This window comes from Coturnix japonica, chromosome 5, assembly GCF_001577835.2.
Source record: "Coturnix japonica isolate 7356 chromosome 5, Coturnix japonica 2.1, whole genome shotgun sequence".
In the NCBI taxonomy this organism is placed as follows: Eukaryota; Metazoa; Chordata; class Aves; order Galliformes; family Phasianidae; genus Coturnix; species Coturnix japonica.
Genome location: NC_029520.1, coordinates 4228160 through 4251407, shown reverse-complemented (window position 1 = coordinate 4251407; position 23248 = coordinate 4228160). Strand labels below are relative to the sequence as shown.

The 23248-nt window shown below is 42.7% G+C and overlaps 2 protein-coding genes across 6 annotated transcripts in view; one reads left to right on the top strand and one right to left on the bottom strand.

Annotated features, from left to right (window-relative positions):
- Positions 1-177: 177 nt before the first annotated feature.
- Positions 178-21490, top strand: LOC107314340 (T-complex protein 11-like protein 1). 5 transcript variants are annotated; one of them, XM_015863471.2, is made up of 16 exons: positions 659-806; positions 957-1052; positions 2060-2447; positions 4353-4483; positions 5341-5527; positions 6304-6518; positions 6821-6963; positions 9767-9929; positions 12108-12240; positions 13440-13560; positions 14110-14330; positions 15358-15494; positions 15813-16009; positions 16894-17075; positions 17736-17908; positions 18108-21490. In XM_015863471.2, the coding sequence occupies exons 2-16, from the start codon at positions 989-991 to the stop codon at positions 18341-18343; spliced, it is 2691 nt and encodes an 896-aa protein (XP_015718957.1). In that variant the 5' UTR covers positions 659-806; positions 957-988; the 3' UTR covers positions 18344-21490. The 5 variants fall into 5 exon arrangements, with proteins under 5 accessions (XP_015718958.1, XP_015718955.1, XP_015718957.1 ...); XM_015863470.2 differs by having other exon boundaries at positions 757-832; XM_015863469.2 differs by lacking the exons at positions 659-806; positions 957-1052 and adding an exon at positions 190-372.
- Positions 21491-23248, bottom strand: part of CSTF3 (cleavage stimulation factor subunit 3) — a 35221-nt gene continuing 33463 nt past the window's right edge. Inside the window, exon 21 of the mRNA XM_015863475.2 lies at positions 21491-22197. Coding sequence (XP_015718961.1) covers positions 21995-22197 — 203 coding nt within the window. The 3' untranslated portion in view covers positions 21491-21994. The remainder of the gene's footprint in view (positions 22198-23248) is intronic.

Below are 23248 nucleotides of genomic sequence, written 5' to 3'. Positions count from 1 at the left end.
AAATTACACTACGCCTGCCTGCAATGGACCCTCTCTTGTTTTGAAGTTTGTCTTCCCGTTTTCCCTTTAGAAAGCAACACCTATTTGTCACTTCCTAACAGCTCCAACACAATACCAACTTTCATTCCCGGCTCCCTCGTCCCTCAGCCGCCCTGAGGCGAGAGCTCTGCGCGCGGGCGGCCGTTCAACCTCCGCCACCAATGGGCTGAAGCGCTGGCGCGGCCGCCCCGCCCCACAGCGGGATACCGGGATCCCTGCAGCGGGCGGCTGGGCGCTGTGTGGAGCGGTCGGAGCCGGGGATGGCTGCGGTGCGAGAGAAGGTGGCGGCGTTGGGCCTGAGCCCCATGTGCAGCCCCGCCGTCAGGCCGCCGGGTACGGAGCGGGGAGCGGGATGGGGGCTGTGGTGGGGCTGGTGCTGAGGGGGGTTTGAAGCGCGGGGGGTGAGCTGAGCTGAGGTGAGCTGAGGGGAGGTGAGGGGAGGTGAGGTGAGGTGAGGGAGGCGGCTGGGGTTTGTGCCCGCTGCCGGCCAACAACTCGGCTCCGGCGCCTTTCCCCGCTCGGTCGTAGTTCAAAAGTTGGCTGCTGTCCCCGCCGGCTGAGGGAGGCGCTTCCGCACGGAGTCCCGTGTCCGGGCTCGGCCCCTTCGCGCTGCCCTTGAGCCGCGGCTGGAAGGTGGAGGCGGAGAAGCGGCGCTGAGCAGCAGCACAGTGCGGGCTGTGTGTGTCGGGGAAGTAAAACCTGCGTTGCCGTGTGGACGCGTTGCTGTGCGCTGTGTTTTTATTCTTCAAGCTGCCTTCAGAAAGCAGGTGTCTGTCTGCACGTCGCTCTGAATGTAATTGATGTCCCGTGTAACGCTGCTGGGTGCTGTGCTGCTGCGCTCCCTGCTCTCTTCTCCTTTAAATCATCTCCATTCCCCTCTCCCCTCCTAATTTGCTCCTTCCTTGGCTCTCTGGCAGTCACAGAGCAGCTGGAAGCCCTGGTGCCCCAGATGGAATGCAATTCTCTGACTGAACAGCAAAATACCTCCTGTATCTTGGTGGAAAATGTTCATGGTAATATGTTCCAGAACAAGTTGCGTGGCTTTTTTTTATTTTTTTTCCTCTTTAAACACTGTGTTACACTGTTAATTCATGAGGTTTGAGGTCTGTCATAACCCCAGATGGCTGGCTGTAGGATTGCTGCCAACTCTCCATTCCTTGTTTTGTCCTTTAGCATTTATCTCTTCCACTTGTTTTGCCCTCTCTGTCAATTGCCCAGCTGAGTTCTGAGAAACGTGTATTCCAATTCTAGCCTCTTACAAGCATGTTGTGTCTCAAGCCCTTGCTGAAGCTGGCTGTAGTCTGTGCTAGCACCATTTCTAGCATGATCCTCTGAACCTGAGGTTAGTAAATGAGTAATAGTTCAGTGGTTTTATTAGGGGAGGGAAGGCTGGTTGGCTCAAGGATGTGGCCTTGAGTACACAAAGCGTGAACTCAGTTGGAGCCATGGTTGTAGGAGTCTCTTCTGTGGGGTTAGTGTCCAGTGAATGATGTCTCATGGGTTTTTGGTGCAGTTAGTGTGTCACTAGGTACCCTGTGTGCATGCACAGTCGTGTAGGACACAAGGTTCTTATGTCTCTTCATCCCCGCTCCCTTCTTTACCTTCACAGCTCTGTACTCTTTGTCTCTGCTACTAGAGGAAACCAGGGAGCAGCAGACAAGCAGCAAGTGTGCTCAGGTGTTCATCCCACAGGTGTCAGTGCTGGGTAACGTGGGGAGCGTGCAGGAGGCAGCATTATGGAGCAGCATGCTGAGAAAGTGAAAGCTGCTGGATACAGAGCTGCACTGCAGGTTAAAGCAGTGAGAGCAACCCAGCGAGATACGCTGGTACCATGCAGGCAGACTTGATAACGCTCAAGTGTTTAACCCTTTGTTCAAGGCTGGTTCAATGCAAGCCAAACTAGAAGCCTCAAGCTTCTTACATCCATACAAGTTTCACAAAACTCAGTAGCCACAGAGGGGACAGTTCTAATTGCAGCACGAGTTCAATCTTTGTACTTTCTCTGTTCTTGTATCATTAGGTTTTAGCTTGGCCCAGAAGCCGTTTGGAGCAACGTATGTGTGGAGCAGCATTATCAACGCGCTTCAAACTCAAGTGGAAGTGAAAAAGCGTCGTCAGAACCTGAAGTGCTACCATGACTGTTTTATTGGCTCAGATGCAGTGGATGTTGTGTTTGCTCATCTTCTACAGAACAAGTATTTTGGGGATGTTGATATTTCCCGCTCTAAAATAGTGCGAGTGTGTCAAGCGCTGATGGACTACAAAGTGTTCGAGGCTGTTTCAAGGAGAGTCTTTGGAAAAGACAAACGCTCGGTGTTTGAGGACAGTAGCAGCAGCCTCTACAGGTTCACAAATGCCTCAAGCCAAGCGGATCTTGATAAAGATTACCAGCAGTGTACGCCACAAAGGTTGGTACACGATGGACTGTGGAGATAAAACACCTTACCATAGGGAAATGCTGTGTTATTTTTCTATGGGGAGAGGGAAACAAAAGGGGCAGTAATGATAGGACTTGGGTGCAGGGGAAGCAACTACACGTGGGTGTTTGTGGTGCAGGGCAGGTAGGAAACAAATGTGAAGTTCAGCCTGCATGGTTACTTGTTTTCTGTCTATTCCGCATCCCCTTCAGGGAAAGGGGAGCGTGTGCAAGCTGAGTGCCTTGCAGATACTTATCTACTGGGATCTAAATGAGTGTGAGCAGCTGGCATTCAGGTGCATCAAGCAGGCTGTACGCAGGAGAAAACCTTGAGTTGTCTAGCTGTGGCTTAAGCCACTAATCAATCCATCTTATGAAGAAAAGAGGAATAGAATTGCTTGCTGCTTTCATTGTCTTAGCTTGAGTAGTCTTCAAATTTAACTTTCTGCAATGCTTTCAGCTGTTTCTTTGTGTGCATGTGCCTTGTTCCTAGGTGAAGTAGCAGGCTACAAGGCTGTTATGTTATTGCATGCCATCACAAAGCCAGAGAGGGAACATAATGGCAAGGGCTTGTTTCTGTGCCATTTCAGGAGTGAGTAGAGAAAAGCCTTGAACTAGCTCAACTATTGTAGAACAGAGCACGCTGCCATGTAGGTAACCTGGCCAAATAGCTTTCCTCTAGAGCTTTGGTGTCAGACATAAATCTCTGTGTATTCTGACATTCTCGTGAGGGCTTCTTTTCAGGTGGTTATTGTGTTAGTTCTGATAAAACACACTTGAAAATCACAAATGATGTTGGCTTGGCCAAAAAATAAAAGCATGATTGTTGTGTTTGAGAGAAGCAGACATTAAATGGCTGAAGTGTGTCAGCCCAACTGACAGAAGATTCTAGAAGCAGAGATTAAGAACAGATAGTCTCTGTCCTGCTCTCCCTCCCACACTTCCTCAGAACTGGCTCTTGTTCTGTGCTAAAGAAAACTGCCCTGAGTCTGTGCATGGTGTGTTTGTGCATAGGAGAATTCTGGAGAAATCAACTACTTCAGCTGTGCAGAAATGAAAATGGATTGATCACAGTGTATCTTTAAGCAAGACTTTGGAACGTACCTGTCAGGTAGCTGTGAAGCCGGATGATTCACTTTGTTTGAGTAGAACGAAGGTGTTTTTCTTCCGGGCTGGGCACAGCTCGACTACATTCCTTTTCTTTTCCATTTCTGAAAGGAACACATCTATTGATGCAAATGGTTTGTCACATATATAGCAAAAGGACTTCTGTGGTGCTCCATAGCAAAGAAGCTACGCAAACTAAAATTAACTATGCTTAGAGGAATAGAAACTCGGGGTCTGGAGTTGTTGCTTTGTTTTTCTACTTGACAGCATATGAAGTCAGTTATGAGGGGAACCAGCTAACACTCAGAAATAGGGAACAGGTTTCCGAAGACTTCTGTTAGCGGATGGCATCAGCTGAACTACCTGCCCAGCTTCAGGGGAGGTGTTACTAAGGAGCAGCCACCTTCTAATTTTACCAAGAACAGCTCTTAACTTCTGATCTCATGTCACTGTTAGGAGTAATGTGTTAAAGCTTCAGACTCTTCATGAGTGGTTGGGGGTTTTTGTGTGTATTACTTTCATGTAATTCCCCTTCCTAGCCTAGATGTACTCCATGGTAATTGAGGTAGTTTACTCTTGCAATCTTTGACAAGCTCTAAGAGAGGAGCTATGTACTTGTTTGCAAGTGGTGCTCAGAGTGGTTTTTTTTTAAGGTATTATTGCTTGAACAGGGAAGGTGCTTGTGAGAGTCTTAAATCTTAACCTCAGATGGTTGTTCTTATCTAAGCATGCTGTGTTCAGTTAGTCTTACGTGTGTATTCTTATCCACATATGTGTTTGTTCCTCTCAGGCATCAGAAGAACATGCTGTTTAACAGTACTCCTGTCAAAGCAGAAAGCTTGGAGGATCTCTGGGAAAACCTGAGTTTAAAGCCTGCAAATACCCCTCAAGTAAACATCTCGGAAAGCTTGTCACGTCAAGGTAATGCAAAGCATATCTCATTTGTGGGAGAAGAAGGGAACTTCTAAGTGTAGGACTGGAAGGACTGATGGCTGACAGAATGGTCATGGAGTCAAAATGACTCTGTTTTGAATGCTATTTCATAACAAGGACAGATTACCTGTTTTGCAGATTACTTTAGCTTCTATTTGGATCCTGTCTGACAAAAATACAGTGCAGTTAATTTTAACTGCTGTTGAATTTTATGGAGAAGAATAGACAACCATGTAGAGCCCAACTGGACTTAGGACAAGTTGTCTGCAGTATATCCGTGCCTGACTTAATCACTGCCAGTGGTCTATTTGCTAAAACTCTTTCCTAGCCTTTCAGCAGTGTGTCTGCTCAGCTTCAGTGCTGTAGGGAACTGTTCCTGACAACTCCCATCTCTTCAGACTAAACTATAAATGAGTTTTGCTTTTTTCCATTTGGATAAAGATGCTGAGGCATCATAGAAACACTCAGGGAGTGATAGAAACACTGGAGTGAGGTCATAGTTGTAGAAGCTGCGATAAGGTCAGTGTGTCACTGCTACCCTTCTATCCATTATCTAGAACAAAGTCTGCTTGCAAGTTAGAGTGCAAAGAATGTAAGGCACTTCAGGCTTATCCAAAGAGTGGTTCTCCTATACTTGCAGTTAACTAAACAAATGGCTAATGCTTTCCTTTGGCAGTGATAAAATGCACTTACAAACGATAAGGGACACACTTGCCCCGAATAGATTTACAGTAGCAGAAAAAATGAATCTCTTCGATTTGGGTTGGTGGGAGGGAGGGGAGTTGCCATTTTCCTAATCTTTATGGCACTCACTCTATGTGCTCTGTGTATTCCACCCTTGCCAGTTATTAATGAGGTCTGGCGAGAGCAAACAATTGCCCGTCTGCTGCAGCTTGTAGACCTTCCACTCGTTGACTGCTTACTTGAGCACCAGGCAGCCAAGCCTCAGCTTCCACAACCAAAGGACTCTGGGTATGTCATCACAAGCACCTACTTGGACAGAGAGATTCTCAAGGCTTTCAGTGACTCACAGTAAGTATTCATTGCTCACCTCCCAGGACAGAAAGCTTTGCAAAGTTGCATCCAAATGTAAATCACGGTCAGTTTTAAGTAGAAATGTAAGTCTGCTGTACTGTAGGAAGGATATGAACAGGCACACTTGTCTACCTGTTAAACTGGATTCAGTAAGAGCACTTGCTGAACTGAGTTCTGCCTGCTGGAGGAGTTTCTGAAGCCTGTGATAGGATTTGATAGTATTTAGAGGGGAGATGTGTTGAATGCACTGAAGGGGGGAACAGTATTTTGCTATCATACAGGATGTTTTTCCTTTTTAAAACAATAGGAAACAACAAACAGGATGAGTGAGAGGATGGTTTAGCACTTTATCCTTTGTAAAATGGCGAAAGAAAGCTGATCCTGAAACTGTATAAATACATTCAGAAATACAGGCTGAAAAACCTTGCCATTTGGAATCAGTTCAAGGCTCAGGTTTCTGTTTATCTAGCAGTAATTTTGTCCTTGTCTATAACAGTAAAGGACGTCACTAACTTTAGGTTTAACTGCTTCTGACTGTTATCATTTAATCAAGATGAGTAATTAGTAACTGCCCAGCTAAACAAAGGGATGTGTAGCTGGGATGCGAGTGGGTCAGGAGAACTGTTATTTGTACCAAGCTGTCATGTATTCCAGTACCTACCCATGTAGTGCCAGCTGACTGAGAAACTGGTCTGCTTGCTTCTGTCATAGAGCCCAAACACCTCGAGAGGCACCAGTAAGTAATACCACAGTTAAACCACTTTGTCTTCCAGAGCAGACGAATGGCTCTCATCAGCAATAGATTGCTTGGAATATCTTCCCGATCATATGGTGGTGGAGATTAGCAGGAACTTGCCTGATCAAGTGGATAAAGCTGACACATGGAAACTACTGCTGTTTGAAAATATTGGTAGATACTATGGCCAGAAAAAGGAGCCGCTGTTGAGCCACGCACCTGAAATTCATTCAGGAATTGCAGAGCTACTAGGTGAGTAAAAATGGACTTACTAAGCTTATGTGAGCTGGGTATTAACAAGCTGAGTGTCTTGTATGTCAGCCAAGCCCAAAACCTGCCTTCTGAGGAGGCTTTTAATCTGGTCATCAAGAAAATGTTCTATCTTGGTGGGAATATCTTGCACTTAGATTCCATTCTGTGTCTATGAGAGCTTTGTGAGAATGGAGGTTTTTCATTCCCTTTGTTCTTCCATTTAGAGAATTGAGTTCTTCAGCTTCCAATTCATGTGTTTGATCTATTGCTGTATTTTTATATATACCTTTATTTTCTTCCAGTGAACGGGAAGATGGAACAATCACTAGAAGCTATTCAGCTCTATTTAAAACTCCTAGACAGCCAAATCAGGGAGGAGTTCAGAAGATTACTGTATTTCATGGCTGTTGCTGCCCATAATTCTGAGCTCAAACTCCAGAAGGAGGTAAATGTGCTTTCTTAATGTTATCAACTGCTTTATATTGGCTGAAATCTAGATGTCCCAGACGTAGGTCAGGAAGCACATGATGCTACAGGAAAAGTAATTACTCTAGAAGAGCAGAGGGAATGCCCTGCCCTTCAATGACCAGGAGAACTAGCCTTCCCATTTTTTTCATGTTGTTCTTCAGAGTGACAACAGGATGGTTGTGAAAAGAACGTTCTCTAAAGCTATTATCAAAAATAAATCCTTATCCAGAGGGAAAACTGACCTTCTGATCTTGTTCCTTGTGGACCACCAAAAAGATGTGTTAAAGGTAAGAGGGAGGAAATGAGCAGCTTTGTATCTCGTAAGCTTGTGCAGAATCGCCTTCTCTAACCCGCTGTTTGTCTTCTCTATTCCAGATCCCGGGGATACTGCACAAAATGGTCAGCAATAAACTAGCGGCTCTGCAGGAAGGGCAAGATGGCAGTAGTATAACAGGTGAGACAGATTTCCTTCCTTAAGGAAGGTGGATCTGTGGAAGGTGGTTGACTGAGTGGTGTTAATCATCTCCCTGCTTTGTTTCCTTCTAGGTTATACATTTTGCCAGAAGCTTGATGAAAGAGAGTGTCGTTCCAATATGGAGAAGACCACAAAGGACGAGCTGTTATCTCTGCTGAAAGCTATTGATGAAGACTCAAAGCTCTCTGACAAAGAGAAAAAGAGACTGTTAGATCAGTTTCACAGCAGTAACCCAAGTATTTTTATGCAGTATTTTGGAGACAGAGTCAGTAATACGTGCGTGTGACCTTTTAAATTACTTTCTATATCGCGGTATTGAAAAACACTAATATATTTGTAAATCATTTGTATTCATTTATCTAATAAAGTTATATTATAGAAATGGATGGAGATTATTACTGAAGCTAGTGGCATCCAGGTTTGATCAGTACTTTATGGTTTCCTTGCCTATCTTTGTGCTGGTGCTAAGAGCTGCCTTAGCTGCTGTTCCACGATGTCAGGGATTACACCTGCGGACACGGGGAGGGAACAGCCGCCAGCACAGCGAGGGGCGGGGCGAGGCTCAGGGCACCGGGGCGGGCCGCGGCCGTAGGGCGAGCGGCTGCCGGAGGCCCGGCCCGCCCCTGCGCTGTGGCGGCTGTACTGAGGGACCGCTGTGAGCCGGTAAGGAAAGCAGCAGGGATCGGGGAGGAGGGAGCCGCATCGGGAGGGGAAACGGGGCCCTGAGCCCGGGGGAGGGAGGGAGGGACGGCGCTGGGCCGCGCTGGGCCGCGGGGTGAACGCGGAGCTGTGGGGCCGGGTGGAACCTGCTGTAGGTGTTGGTTCGTGCCTCGGGCTTTGCCTTGTTGTTGGATTAGAGGAAGCTGCTGAGAATGGGGTTGTGATCTTGGAGCTGTTTGTGTGAGATGAAAGGCGACGGCCGTGTTTCTGGAACAGGCGTTGTCGGCCTTATTTATTTATTTACGCTGTGGAAATTGGGTTTGTTCTGGATGCGCTGTGGAGAACAATGGCAGCGCTCCTGCTCTAACGGCCGGCAGCTGAACACTGAGCCAACAAGTGGGGCCTGATGAGAGCAGGCCTGCGGCTGTGGGAGCCTCCCGCCTGCTCTCCACAGCCAGAACGGGGCTCAGTTGGTTTTCTGACTATTTAAATGAAACTGTTGGCATTTGGACTGGAAGGTGCTATATATAAAGTGTAGCCTGCGTGGTGGAAGCAGGGCTGGCTGGTGCCACAGCCTGCCTGTCACCTGTGGAGCCCTCAGCTCACAATTAACTCCCAGCTGCTTCGTTACATTACAGCATTTCTGTGCCTTGTGAGGGTAAAGCACAGGGACAGGTTGTGCATTGCTGTGAAGTCGATGTGTCTAACAATGCCTTAGATTTCTTGTGTAGATTTATCCTATGTGCTATGCTTTCTGTCTAAAATAAAACTCATGCATCGCTGTAGACAAGTGTTGCTGTGTGTCTTGTGCACCTCGCCAGATGATGATCCTGAGTCATTGCTGTAGAAGGAAAACAGTTGTTAAATGCCAAGTCTTCTGACTGCCTTGTAGAATCACATTGGTGCACTCAATTGAAGCACTAAGCACTAGGCTTAGTTATTACAGCAGTTGCATGGAGATAAAAGTCTGTGTGTTTCATATTCCTGTGTGACTGCTTGTATATGTGTGTGTTGCATCCTCTTCTATGTAGTCCTTGACTCCGCTAAGTGTTTTTCTTCTAGTAGCTGTGAGGTGCCTTTGGAAGCTGCATCTCTTGTTGGGAGCTTGTTTCTTTCATATTTGGAAAGCGGTCCCTCGTTCTTTTTCGGCTTTGTAATTCATTTGGGTGGTGTGGAGTGGGGGTGTTTAAGTTCTGATCTGTTGGACCGGGTCTCAGTGCAGGAGGATGTTGTGTTCAGAATGCTTTACCGCCCCTATATGGTAGAGAAATACCTTGTTGGTCATAACCTTTTTGCAAAGCATGTTTGTAATGCTGCTTAGAAGGTGTTTCTCAGTATATTTTTCTATTACATCTTTATGTGGCAGGTAAGGCAGGGGAAGAGTTTTTCAGAACTCACTTGGAATACAGATCAAGTAAACGGTAGCTGAGCTGAAAGCATCTCTTTCTGTGTGAGATGGGAAGTGAGTCATTTAGTCCAGGTCCTCTGCCATGATGGCAATGACATCATATAATTCCTCATAACATTTCTTTTATTCTCAATTTTTTTCCTCAATTGAAAGAACTGAAGATGTTTTCTCGCTCAGCCACGTTATAAAATGCTTATTCATTGCCTTTTTTAACTTTTTTTTTTTATTTCTGGGAAGAAACAAGTGAAAATGTCTCAGGATCCCCACAAGCCGCATTCAAGCGAAGAAGATTTGAGTGCTTTGGAGGATGATCAAGAGAGCTGGGACAACTCAGAGCAGTCTGTCAGGAAGAGAATACGACAGAGTGTTCCAGGTTCACATAGAGATGACACACCAAAGTGTAAGCAAAACTGCCCTTTGTTAAATAAAACAAGTCCAATTCTATGTCTTCTGCAGTGGAGTTGATAATGATAATGGGGTTTTATAGTATTCTGTGTCAGTTTGACTGTTTTGCGATGAAATATTAGACAACTCCCGATCATTTGCTTTGAAGCTGCTTGTAACACATCCTCTTTCCTCCATTTAGTTTTAACTGTTCACAGTAACCACGTTGTTCTGAGCCACGTGTGCCTTAGAGCTTTCTGTGACTGCACTCACACAAAGGATAAGCACTGCTCCAGTATATTGCAACCAAACTGATGCTGCTGTCTGCATTGTCGGCCAAACCTTCTGGATTGTTGCAGCCTCTGTTTCTGCCAGAGGGCAGGGAGGGCTGTCACCACCAAAATCATGCCCTGTCATTTTATTCCCTCTTACCCAGCCAGACACAGGTGGAAGGTTGTATTTTTAATCTTAATATCACTTCCACTGACAAGGAGATTGCAGGACTGTTGCACTCCAGGTTTATTCCTAGGGCGTGTTTTTCTTTGTCATTCTGCTTTTAACATCAGGAGCTGGATGCAAGATCTCTCATTAATTCTGGCAAATCTATAGATGAAATGAAGGGGAAGGTTTTTTTTGGTTCCAGAGATAGAGATCAAGGAAACGGAATCTCTCACATAACCAGCCCCAGGTTTCTGTCGGGGGAGTGCCAGGATGTAACATTTTATTTGTTGTGTTTTTGTGTGGTTTTTTCTTATTGCAATAGTGTTCATTATTACTTGAGCTTAATGTTTTTCTTAGTGTCATATTACACATAGGAGATGAACTCTATAGAGAAAGACTATGCACATGTGAAAGTGAAATGCATTGCCTTGTCTTGCTCTCATTGGTCTCAAGCCCTTCTCTCTCAGAAGGGAGCAGACATAATACAAGAATGAAGTACCATGATTTAAGAGCATTCTTTGGTAAATGAAAGAGTCTCTTAGCTTTGAGTGCGTCTACGGAGTGAAGTCATTTGGCAGCTGGACAGGAGCGCACTCATTTAGCTGTAAGCTCACTGTGCTGCTGGTTCTTCTCTGGATATCAATTCTTGCTGTGTTCCCAGAGACACTGTACAAGATATACCTCCAGGCAGGAGGAAATCTGGGTTTGAGAGTGCTGCGTGAAAAGAGCGAGATGGTAATGAAAAATTAGATCACTGCGTGTATTCTTGGAACTGTGCTGTATGTACTTGGAACTGCTTTGAAAGGCAGACAAGTGAAGGACAGTTAGTTTTGAAGGACCTTTTGTGCATTACTAGTTTAAGTCCAATCAAACTGGATTGTCAAATGAGGCAGCCGTACTGGTTTTTCTAGACCATCCCAGTAAACCCAGCCTGTTTGGTTTCTTTCATGCTGGGAATTAATACATTGCTCCCATGCTTGTACTGCAGTTGAAGTGAATGAATTACAGAGAGAGGAAGCAATCAACTACAGCAGCTCTGTAGAGGCGGTTCCCCCTTCTGTTCAGCTATGCGTTTTCTGGAGGAGCAGAGATAAACCTTGCTGTTCATGCCTGCCTCACCCGAGGACACCAGTAACTTAACCTTCTCCTTTGTCAGTGTCACTGTCTCTCTTTTGACTTTCCAGGCTATGCTAGCATTGGCCACTTCCTTTGTTTCCTACCTCATGGAAGCTGGCCTGTTTTTTTCAGGTGTGATGCTTCCTTCTGCTCAGCTGTGTCCTCCAGGGTCCAGTTTGAAGCTGCTTGTCCATCAGTCCCAATGCCTGCTGTAGGTGGAAGTTGTTGGTATCAGTGTTAAGGCCTTGACATCTTCTGTCACTTGGATGGTGACCTCCTGGGGGAAAAAGAGGAGTCTGGAGAAGTGCCAGTCACATTGAAAGTAGTGGGAATAATTACTGCTTAACATCAATGGTGGCTTGTTTGCTGGCTGCTTTAGAAATAAAGTCACTTCCTTGAAAAGCATGAAATTGAAATGGTAATGTCTACCCAATCATTAGAGGAATGCTGCAGTGACAATGCTAGTCTTTTTATCATCTCTTCCTATGGTACAGAGAAAGATGAAGTTAAACAATTCTAAATAAATATTCTGCGGGAGGGTTGGCTTGTTGTTTGTTTCTTCATATAGTTGTTATGAGCAGGCTCTTCTCCACAGCCTTTCCTAGGTAATTGTCTGACAGTTTAATGTATGTTGCAGCTAGCCCTCCTCGGCCTGTGTCAGTGGAAGAGTTAATGGAAACAGCTAAGGGAGTAACCAACATGGCACTAGCACACGAAATTGTTGTGAATGGAGACTTCCAGATCAAACCAGCTGAGTTACCTGAACACAGGTAAGATTGTTACCAAATAGGTGTATGAAATAAATCCTCGTTTGTATAGCTTTAGAATAACTCTAGTGGATGAAATAAATGCTCCAGCTAGTTCTGCCTGACAGTGCCTGCTAGGGAAGGTTTAGGAAGAAGCACAAGAAGGTAAGCATGCAGTTCTGTTCCCTCAGAGATGTGTTCATTTGAATAGTGAATTCAGTGTCTGCTTTTGTTCCTTATGGTTTTCTCACTTGAAAATGGGCAGTGATGATATGTAAGTTTTCTGCTTTGCCTCAGGACCATGAAATTTATCTCAACATTCTTCAGGGGAGAAGAATTTTAGACAAATTTTCTTCTTTCAGTGTGTTCTTCTCTACACCTTAAAAAGGGAGGTGGTGAGGGGGAGAGAAGCAACCCTGTTCTTCAATAATTTGGTTGCTTTTGCTCACAGATTCTGAACAGTGGCAGCAGTTGTTCAGCACGGTGTCAGATTTGCATCTCTTCCCCTGATCAGAGAAACAGATATATTGCAGAGATCATCTTACCAAGAGTGCCTGAGCTCAGTGATCTGCCAGCACTGCTCCTAGTACAAGGTCCCTCTGTTTAGTGAAGGTTTTGGCTGAAGAGGCACTGTGGAATCTTCCCTGGATTAATTGCTTGTTTGTGTTTATGTGTAGTTTGGAGTCTCCCGCAGCCTGAATGTATGAGTAGAGAAATGGTTTGAGGAGAAAGCAGTTGGAATTTATTTATTGTTTATACAAACTGAACTGAGCCCTTAACTCAGAGTAATGGCCATATTTATGTGTTGAAGCGCAAAAGCTTTCGTGTCACAGAAGCTGCTTCATTTCTGTTATGTTTCCTTAATGAATTTTGCTTAGTCAAAGGAATGTTAATACTGTTCTTTTGAAGATGAGGTATAATTTTTATCTTTTTTTATTATTATTCCATATATATGTATACTTCAGAGGTACTTTCAGGGATTTTATTGATAGCCTTCTTTGCTTGCGTGTAACCATTTATTAGGGTATGAGCCATGTCAAATCCTTTGCCTATTTCATCTTGCCTGAGTGACAAAATGATAGTTTTCTTCTGTCGGTCCTCAAATAGTCCTGATTACATTATCTTCACATTCTTGCATGCTGTTCTTCAGGAGCTGCAGTTATCTGCATGTGGTGGTGCAAAGACTTATATGGTTGTTTTTAACTGGTCTTATTTACCCACAGCTTGGAAAAAAAAGTACGAGAGATTGTGCACAAAGCTTTCTGGGATTGTCTGGAAGCTCAGCTGAAGGAAGATCCACCGACATATGACCACGCAATTAAACTACTGGGAGAAATTAAAGAGGTAAGGTCACATGCTACCAAAGTAAATTAGTGAAATTTTATGGATGTGTTGATGGGAATGGACAAGAGGAGTTAGAAGTTTGGTTGCTCATAAGGGAAGCTCTTGATCTTCTTCATTACTGCCTAATTTTCTCTGCACATAAGTAAATTGTATAAGCTGAGGACAGCAATTTGAAGGTACAAACAAATGGGAAAGCATGTAAAATGAATCAAAGTGGGTTTCATAATTCCAGGCTTCCTCTATGCTATGACAGTCACGTTGGTTATGGGATCACTAAGATGTCCCAACACTGGGTTGACAAAGCCAAGTGCAATAGTCTGAAGTATGATCAGTGCTACAAAGCACTTACCACTTCATTTCATGTCACAAAGAATGAAGGGAGACATTTGAATTTGGAGTTGACAAATGGCTCTATGGCCTTGTTCAGAAAAATGCGATTCTGTTTTCAGATGGCAGTTAGTTTAAATGAGAAGTGGTTCACTGACTGCTTTGATCCCTGCAGTGTTTGGTGCTGAGAACTAATACACGGTTTAAAACTTTCTGTTTCAGAATCTTCTGTCTTTTTTATTGCCTGCTCATACAAGATTAAGAAACCAGATTATGGAAGTTCTTGATCTGGATTTGATAAAACAGGAGGCTGAAAATGGGGCTCTGGACATTGCTAAGTTGGTAGAATTTGTTATTGGAATGATGGGGACCCTTTGTGCTCCGGCTCGAGATGAAGAAATCAAGAAACTCAAAGATATACATGAAATAGTTCCTCTCTTCAGGTACTGAAGTGGTACTTATTAGTTATACTGAGAGTCCTTTAAATAATTTTAGAGAGAGATGGTGTGGGGGGTGTTTCCATCGGGGCAACCTGATTCATAGAAATGAAAGAGCTACACAGAGAGACCTGGTCATATGGGTGTGACGGGGAGAGATGTGCCAGGAGTTTTTAACAAGGACCCTTCCTGTTTGGGTGAATTGTGTTTGTCTGGCTCCAGCATGTTACCGAAGGATATTTTCTAAGTGCCAGATGTATGTAAACTATCAGATAACTGGTGAGCGGTCAGTTTGTATCAGGATTTATTATAAACAGCAGGAGGGGAAGTGAAAGCAGTTGTGGGAATAAGGGATACATATTAGTGTACTTTAGCTAGTTCTTACTTTCTCCTCAGTTTATGCTCTGTCTCCCCCCAGTATAATATGCTTTTAGTCCTACCAGGAGTGCACATGTTAGACTTAGCAGCACAGAGGTATCTGCTTTGTCATCATGTTCTCAGCTGAATAGCTTGAGCTCCCGATAGATTGAGGAAATCTTATTAATCTTGTTTTCTAATTTGATAACCCTCCAAGAGTTAAGCTTTGACTTGGCAGAAACACTGCCAGCAGGAAGTAGCTTGCTTTGAAATTAAGGGGGTTTGGTTTTGTATTCCTCAGGTTTAATTATTCACTTCCTACTGAGGTTGGCTATATAGGCAGCCAACAGATAGTATGCAAGCTTGGAAACTCGGGTGCCTTTTTGTCTGCTTATGATGTTGTAAAACTTGGGGAATAGGACCTATGGAGCTAGTAAAGTTAATCCTGTGGAGACATTTCTTCAGGAGAACAAGATTTATGTTGTATTTGGGAGATGTACATGCATGTGTGTGCATGGTTGCTCAAGCTACTTTTTCTGTCTCTTAAACTAAGCATCCTGTTAATGTTTTCCATGCATGTTTTTGCTCTTTCCTTAGGCAATCTGCAATAAATCTTGTACGTATAACCTCTTAAACTTCTGCAGCCTTGAATAACTTTTTCTGTTTGTTTGTTTAGAGCCATTTTCTCTGTATTAGACCTAATGAAAATGGATATGGCAAACTTCGCTGTCAGTAGTATTAGGCCAAAATTAATGCAGCAGTCTGCTGAATATGAAAGAAAGAAGTTTCAGGAGTTTCTTGAGAAACAGCCAAGTATGACATTGTTCCTTTCTTTTTTCCCCCCTGACCTCTCAGTAAATGGTGTGTCTTTGCTTGTACATCCTACAAATAAATCAGATTTAACATTAATTTCTATGTAATTCATATGCTAAATGACAGCTTGTGCCCCAAAAGCTGTGCAGCGTTAATATTGTTTTAGATGTTCTTCATAATGCAGTAAATAACATGCATATCAATATACAGTATTGTGGGTAACTAGGAATAGTAAGTAATGGCTTTATCTGGAAATTAATGACAGAAAAAATAACTTTGAAAAGGAATTTCCTTAACAACCCTTTTTATCTCCTACAGATGCCTTAGACCTTGTCACAGACTGGTTGCAAGAAGCAGCAGATGATCTCGCAAAGCTGAGATATAAAAAGTTACCTCCCCCCAGCAGTGCTGTTGGTGCTGCTGGAGGAGCTCCTGCATTGTGCTCCGTGGCTGTGCAGAATCACGCATATCTGAAGCTGCTGAAGTGGGATCACACAAACAGGCCTTTCCCAGAAGTAAGTGTTTAACAGGAAAATTGATTTCTGTGCTTGTTCTGCTACTTTTCACTTGAAGGGAAAGGAGGGGGGAAGGAAGTGTTTAAGATAAATGACCACGTTTCAATTAGTTACTGAATATTGAAATTGTGGTTCTGGTAGCTGTTCCTCAAAGGACTGGTCCAGCATTTACTGTAGTTTCCAAACTCTGATATAGAAGTCAGCTCTTTGGTGCTTTATCCTCATTCAAATGTTCCCCTTTGTGCTGTAGGATTTAGATTTTGAGATTTTGGTTCAAAATCTTTCCAGCACCCATTAGAATCTGGGCTATTGTGTCAGTTTCACATCGTCAGAGAGAAAGTCAAGGTGGCTGTTATTCAGTTGGAATGTGGTATTTCCTGAGATTGTGTGTCTTTTCTTGGAGCAGAAGGGCCAGGAACTCATGATGGGAAAAAATAAACAGATTGTTGTCCATATGGGGGGCTTTTCTTTGCAACATGTTTATAGAAACAAGAAATTTATCATCTTTGTATTCCTTCAAATCCATTTGAGAGGTTTATGGAGACACTCCAGTTCAAACTATTCAACACGTAATGTTCCTTAAAAATATGAGTTTTCAGATTTGACAGGTTAAAACTTGCTCACAATATAAACTCAGTAGTTGTAGGCTTGAACATAGGGACTATCTAAACTTTCATTTTTCTTGAGAATGAATGTAATAGCTGTGTGAGAATACACCACTCCTCTTGTCAGACCCCCTTCATTTTGAATGTGTATAATGTCAGCAATGCTCTTCCTTTCCTGAGGAAGTCATTTGGTAATGGTTCACTGATGAATTTCTTGCAGCTTTCTCAGAAGTGTTTGAGTCTGGTCTCACCCTGTGCTGCCTCTCCTGTTCTTTGCAGACAGTGCTCATGGACCAGAGCCGCTTTCAGGAAATACAGCTGGAACTGGAGCAGCTGCTCGTGGCTGGGACTGTCCTTTTGGTCACGTTCAACGCAGCAGGCGCAGCTCTCATCGATGTGCCTGGATTTGCTGAGCAAATCAAAACCATTGTCAAGGTGCTGCTGACAGGAATGCATCTTCCGTGAGTACCGAGTAACACTGTTCACATGGTCATCAGTAGTTCCATGATGACTGCTAAATAATCATTTTCAGCCTCATTCTGGCTATGGACTGGAATACGTGGAGGAAGTGGTGGGAGCTTCTGATTAGCCAAGGCTGACAGTTTTTATTCACCTTACTGGTATAGAGCCAGCTTTTTTCACTATGTTCTTTTTAATATGGCATGCTTATTGTTTGTTTGTTTTTAAATCATGTTACTTGTGATGCCAGGTTAGAGCTGTGTGTGTACAAGGAGCAAATTCTGCTCACAGTTTTGGCTGGGCTCCATCGAGACTGAGAGTGGCACCAATTACCTGCCCACAGATTAAGGTTGCTGTATGCGCTGTGGGTTGACAGTTGTTCTTTATGTTACTCTGAGATGTCTGTAGATTGAAAATCAGCTCATACTTGTATCGTTTGCACAGGCTGGAGATTTTTTTTAATGCTCTCCCATCTCTTTGAGTTATGTCTCAACATGATTTTCATGTATATAAAATACATTATTTTTTGCGTGATCTGGATTACTTTTCTTCTGTTACGTTTGATAAATAAGGCAAATGTAATTGGATACTTGATTTTCAAAAGATGGGGATAAAGTGAACAACTCCAGTAGCTAAGTAATGCTCTACTCCCCGTTCCATAGCTCCTTTAACCTGAAGGAGTCTTTGGCTACCATTGGTGAGAAGGTGTGTGCCGAAGTGAACAGCTGCCTTTCCCAGCATGGCTTCGCACCGTTCACAGCTGAGAGAGAGACTGTGCTGAAAGGACAGATCCAAGCAGTGGCCAACCCTGATAACACCATCTGTAAACTCATAGGTATGCTTTGACAAAAGTACTCTGTTCTCACATGACAAAGCGTCTCTATTTATAAAGCTGTTAGTGGCACATCATGCATGGTTTCTATTTTAATTTATTTTAAGCACGTTTGTTATGCTCTGTGTTTCATATGAGATTAGAATCTTTTTAAGCTGCCTGTCTCTTCTGAAAACAAACTCTTGGTCTAATTTTTTTCCAGATTCTCGAATTCAGAAGTTTCTGGAGAATTCTCTTGCATCCAGTCACCAGAAAGCAGCACCCACTGTTCCTGGAGGATTAGGCCCTATTCAGAGAGAGCTGGAAGAGATCGCTGTCAAGTACGTTCGTCTTGTCAACTACAACAAGATGGTCTTCAGTCCCTACTACGATGCTGTTCTTGACAAAATACTGACTAAGGAAGAACCCCAAGATGAAGGGAAGCCAGAAGAATTGTGAACACAATTTGTGTGTACCAGTGCAGTATTAATTTTGTCAGCTGTTTTGAAAAATTGCACCGATATTTGTCTAGGAAAACAGCTCTCCATGTAAACACTATTTCCTTTTAAATCACTAGTGCTGATCGATGAGGAAAACGCATGAATTGCAATAGGGGTTCTGAGATAAATGGTGAAAAAGAGATACATTTTCAATGTAAGTATGCAACTTTGGTGAGGGAGTGTTGTGATAGTTCTCTCTGGCTGCAATTTTTAGATTCCCAGGCAGGTGCGACATAGGAAAAGTTGAACAACCAAACTTTGTTTTTAAGCTCATTTTAGGGCTTTTCATTCTCATTTCTCACAAGTTCAGTTCTGTTCATCCACACACAGCAGGTTAGCAGTGGTCTTTCCCTGCAGGGGCAATGTGGCTTTAAAAAGTTCTTACTTTAAAGACTTAAGTGAGCTAAGACTCCATGTAAGAGAAACTTTAACAGGCAAAAAACGAAGCCAAACAGCACTTTACTGTAACATTATGGTTAGTGTGGTAGGTTACTAGGTTTTTTCTTTCAACATTTTTCTGCATTTTTAATAGCATTTTTTTGCTGTTTACCTGCAGATGTTACAAAAAACACAATCTATTTTTGTAGCAGATTTTCTGGTTATTGGGTAACTGTCCTCTGCTTTGTACAGTACTTAACAAGGTGGCAATCTTATAGATTGCAGCTGTATTTATCTCCTGTAAAGACTTCAGAAAGGCAGAGCTGAAATGTTTTGATAAAAGTGGCGTTTCTTACCTTTTTTTTTTGCTAGTAGTTTACTCCTTTTTGTGTGAAATAGTAATTTTGAAATAAATCCGTGTCATTTACAGAAGGATTTTAAGTGTGTTAAACTTTAGGCCAAAACTTCTACTTGATTTTTTTTAAACAACTATAACTTGAGATAGCTGCGTTTTTCAATCGTCTTCAAAGATATCCAGGAAGTGCAGAGCACTATCAGAAGTGTAAGTGAATTTAAGGCATGGTGGGAGGTGCATTATTGAGTAATAGTTTGAATACACAAGGAATATTTTCAATAGAAGGTTTTTCTTTTTTACATTACACAGGTGATCTTAAAACCTTAAATGTTTAAGGTGTTGAATTTCATTAGTTACGTGTTGTGTAGATGAGTGTTCGCAGAAGAGCTCAGTGGTCTTACAGCCTTATTGCAGTTTTAAGCTCAGCTAGGAGGTAAGTGCAGTTCAAGTTTTCCTGTAGTTCCCAAGGGCAGTGCTGCGTTACAGTAACCAAAACAGAATGAGGCTGTGAAAACCAAGTTCATCATTATAAACACTAAGTGTCCCAAACGCTACACTGTATCCAAAGCAAAATATTGTCTTCTCTAAAAAAAAAACCACCAAAACCGGTTATGTAAAATGAATAAATGGCCCTTTTATTGCTGACATCCAGGTTCATTTTATTAATCAATTAGTCAACCAACAGCCCATCTAGAAGAAAGCGCTTGATTATCAGTGTTGATGCTTTTAAATGTCAGCAGGGACACACCTGCTTTGAGTTTGGAGGCAAGTGGGTTAAACATGAGCTTTCGTTCTGTATTACCCTGTGCAACTATCATCTGATTGCTTTTTTTCTCATTCATTACAAGCCTGCTTTTCCCAAAGGAAAAAAATGAACAGAACTCCATAGTAAGAGTTCACAGCTCAGACAGGTGAATACTTTTCCCTTAGCTGAGTTTACTCAGATAGCAGCATGGATGGCTGTCTTTGCATGTGTCCCTGGTAACTTAAAAAGGAGTAGGTTGGTAGCCAGCAAAAAGCAGAGTGGGTTTTTGATATGGTCAAAGGATACTACAGAGGTCTTCAAGGTTTCTGCATCTACGTACAGTACTCTGTTATTAGTGGAGAATCCATCTTGAAATACAGCTCCGCAGCTCCAAAAAATTAACCCAGTAGTCTGGGTAAGAAAGGGGCTACCCAAAACATTATGTCTGCAGTTTAAAAAAACAATATGAAACAGAAAAACCTGCTTTCCTTTTTGTAACTGAGAGTTGCTGAAGTTTAGAAATTGCTGCTGCTATTTTACATTTTACTATTCCCTAGAGGCTGCTTTTAAAGGCTTCCAACCTAAGCATAGGAGAAGCTGTTGGTGTTGTTAGGTCTCAGGGATGGGGGGAGGAACAGAGTATGAAAAGTATGGTAGAATGAGTGGGACTGAGTTATGGACAGATAAAATGGTACTTACTTGAGTGCTCCCAGTCCATGACTGCCAACTCCAGCTTGCTGTGGCATGAGGTGGTTACCTCGTGTGGCCTTTGGAGGTTACACACTGGAAACCTGGAGTACCTCAGTTTCTATAAGCTTTTGTAGGCCTGGCAACAGGAAAAGATCTAAAAAATCACACTAGTGATTTTTCCCTGGTCATTTTTAAATGGCTGTTGCTGACAAATAGTTTCTCTGCACTGTCTTTACAATCAGAAGGCAGGTGTAATTAAGTGACAAAGCAAAAGAGAAATGCTAGGATTGATAAGGCTGCCATACCTTAGCTCTGTGTCAGTATTTATATGGGTACACACATGTTGTTCCATCTTTTTAGTCTGGTAGATAGGAGCAACGACCTACAGTTATCTCTACTGCTGGTGCTGGGAATGTCCTTCAGCTTGTCTGAATACCTTAATTCCCTGTTCATCATAGGCCTTCTTACCGTCTCAGGAGAGCACAGTCCTGAATAGTCAATGACAAGTTAAAATGTCAAGTACATATATAAACTAGCAGCTTCAAAAGTTCATATGGCTTTTTTGTTTTCGTTAGCTTCTTTGAAAATAACCAGTTAACCTCAGTAGCTAATATATTAACATTTAGCTTTGTACATTAGTAAGTGGAAGACTGACGCAGGTGTCCAGGAACAGACTGCAGGAGCCAGTATTCATGGCCAGCCAACATTACAGACCTGTAACGAGACTGTCTTACACGGGTGTCTTCTTTAAACAGTCATGGAATTCAAAGTAAAGGTAATACTGTTTCCTCTAGAAAAACTGAAAGCTAATTCCTGTATGTACGCTCTGATCAATTTCCTGTGATGGTTCTAATTCTTGGTAACGTTGCTTTCAGAGTTGCTGAGTAATAGTTAAAAAGTACTTTGTTGTGTTTGAATAAAAGTAGAATGAGGCACGATGCTATCGATATCCTTTTATTTTAAAGGAATGTTGGGTTTTTTCCCCCCAATTTTCAACTATAAAACAGATTCCATACATTCTGCCATAAATAAAAATGACCAGTAAGGCAGGACACTACATGGACAAACTGAAAACAACTGTCTTCCAGAAAATGTGAATTACAAAATGCTTCACAATTATAAGCCATCCAGTTTTTAAAATAAAACTGCTGAAAACCCACAAGATTTCAAGTGGTGGATGTGAACACCCTCCAACAAAACGCACTTAGACATCTTGCGCTTTCGGTTTGGAAACCCCAGTTTTGTTCAGAGCACATTCTGAGATTGTTCTGGCTGTTTTTTGGGTCGAGAACCATATAGAAGAGAGGCACCACAGTAACAAAACCATTTTCAAGACTTTTTTTTGTTTGTTTCTTTGCAGCTGTCCCTTTTAAATGCGTTAACGTTTAAGAGACTGACAAACTCAACGCAAGTCTTTGTCACAGTACAACTCCAAGCTTGTTTCACCGGATTCTCTTTTGTTGTCGTGCTCTGTAAATGTCGTGTACAGGGGGAACTACTGAACCTTTCTCCTCATCGTCATCAGAATCCTCGTTAGATCTCTTGACAGCCTTATTGAGCATAGCATTGTTTTCCACAGGTCCATTGCCTTCCACAGCTATTTCAGGTAGGCCTCCAGTAATTATCCGTACAGCTTCATCGACAGCTTGAGAAAGAGATTAGATTTGTCAAACCAAATTCCCCAATTAGAAAACTGTTTCAGCAAAGCTGAGTACAATTGCAGGCGTGCTTTTGGAATAAGAATCAATAAGCATGCCAACAGGGACACCAAGACAGATAGACAGAGTCACTCTGGAGCTTTTAGGAAGATAAGATGCTTGCTTGCACCGTTCTGCAAATGTTAAGAATTGAATCTCAACTATCTAAAACTTGCGCTACTTATGAAATGAACGCTGCTGCATCAGCTTGAGACCTCCATATCCATGTACTGAGGTCAGCTTGAAAGCTTAATAAAATAGTAAGATCTATTGGGGCAACAGGATCCCTAGTACCTGACTCATCAGCAAGTATGCACAGCATGCCAGTTTCTGCTTAAAAACAGAAAAAACTTCAAAAATACCATGTATAATTTAAGCAGGTGATTTATTTTCCCTCTAACAGAAAGCAGATCCTCTTTGATCATTTGCTTCTTCAACCAGCAGGGGAATGAAAAGCGCCATATGAATCATCTCCCATAGAAGCTCAGGGTACAGAGCTGTCCCCTTTTTACATGTCAGAACTTTACCTTCGTTGTAGGAGCTATGAAAACATGGTTCTTGAATTGCTCTTAAGCACTGCTACAGTGTGCAGGCAGAGTTATATTTACCAAGGCAAAAATTCAGATGACCAAAGACTTGGAATTCACTCTGATTAAGTTTGCTAAGTACACTGGCTGATATCTTGGTGCTAGGTAATCTATAAACGTGCTGCAAATTTGTAATTTAATTAATTAATCATAGTCATTATGCTGCTTTATATACTGCCTGCCTTTTTTTTAGGGTTATTCTGAAAACCTTAATTTCTTTTAATGCTTACCACTGAAATGTTACTGAAGTAGCAGCTGGTGATTTTCAGCTGTTTTACTTTCTGTTGATTTCCTGCACAGTTGAACAAACATCTCTAGATTGATTCCAGCCTACAACCACAGCCAATTCAACAGTACGCTCTTAAATAACAACTATACAGCTATAAATGAGGTCTGCATCTTAGACGGTAAT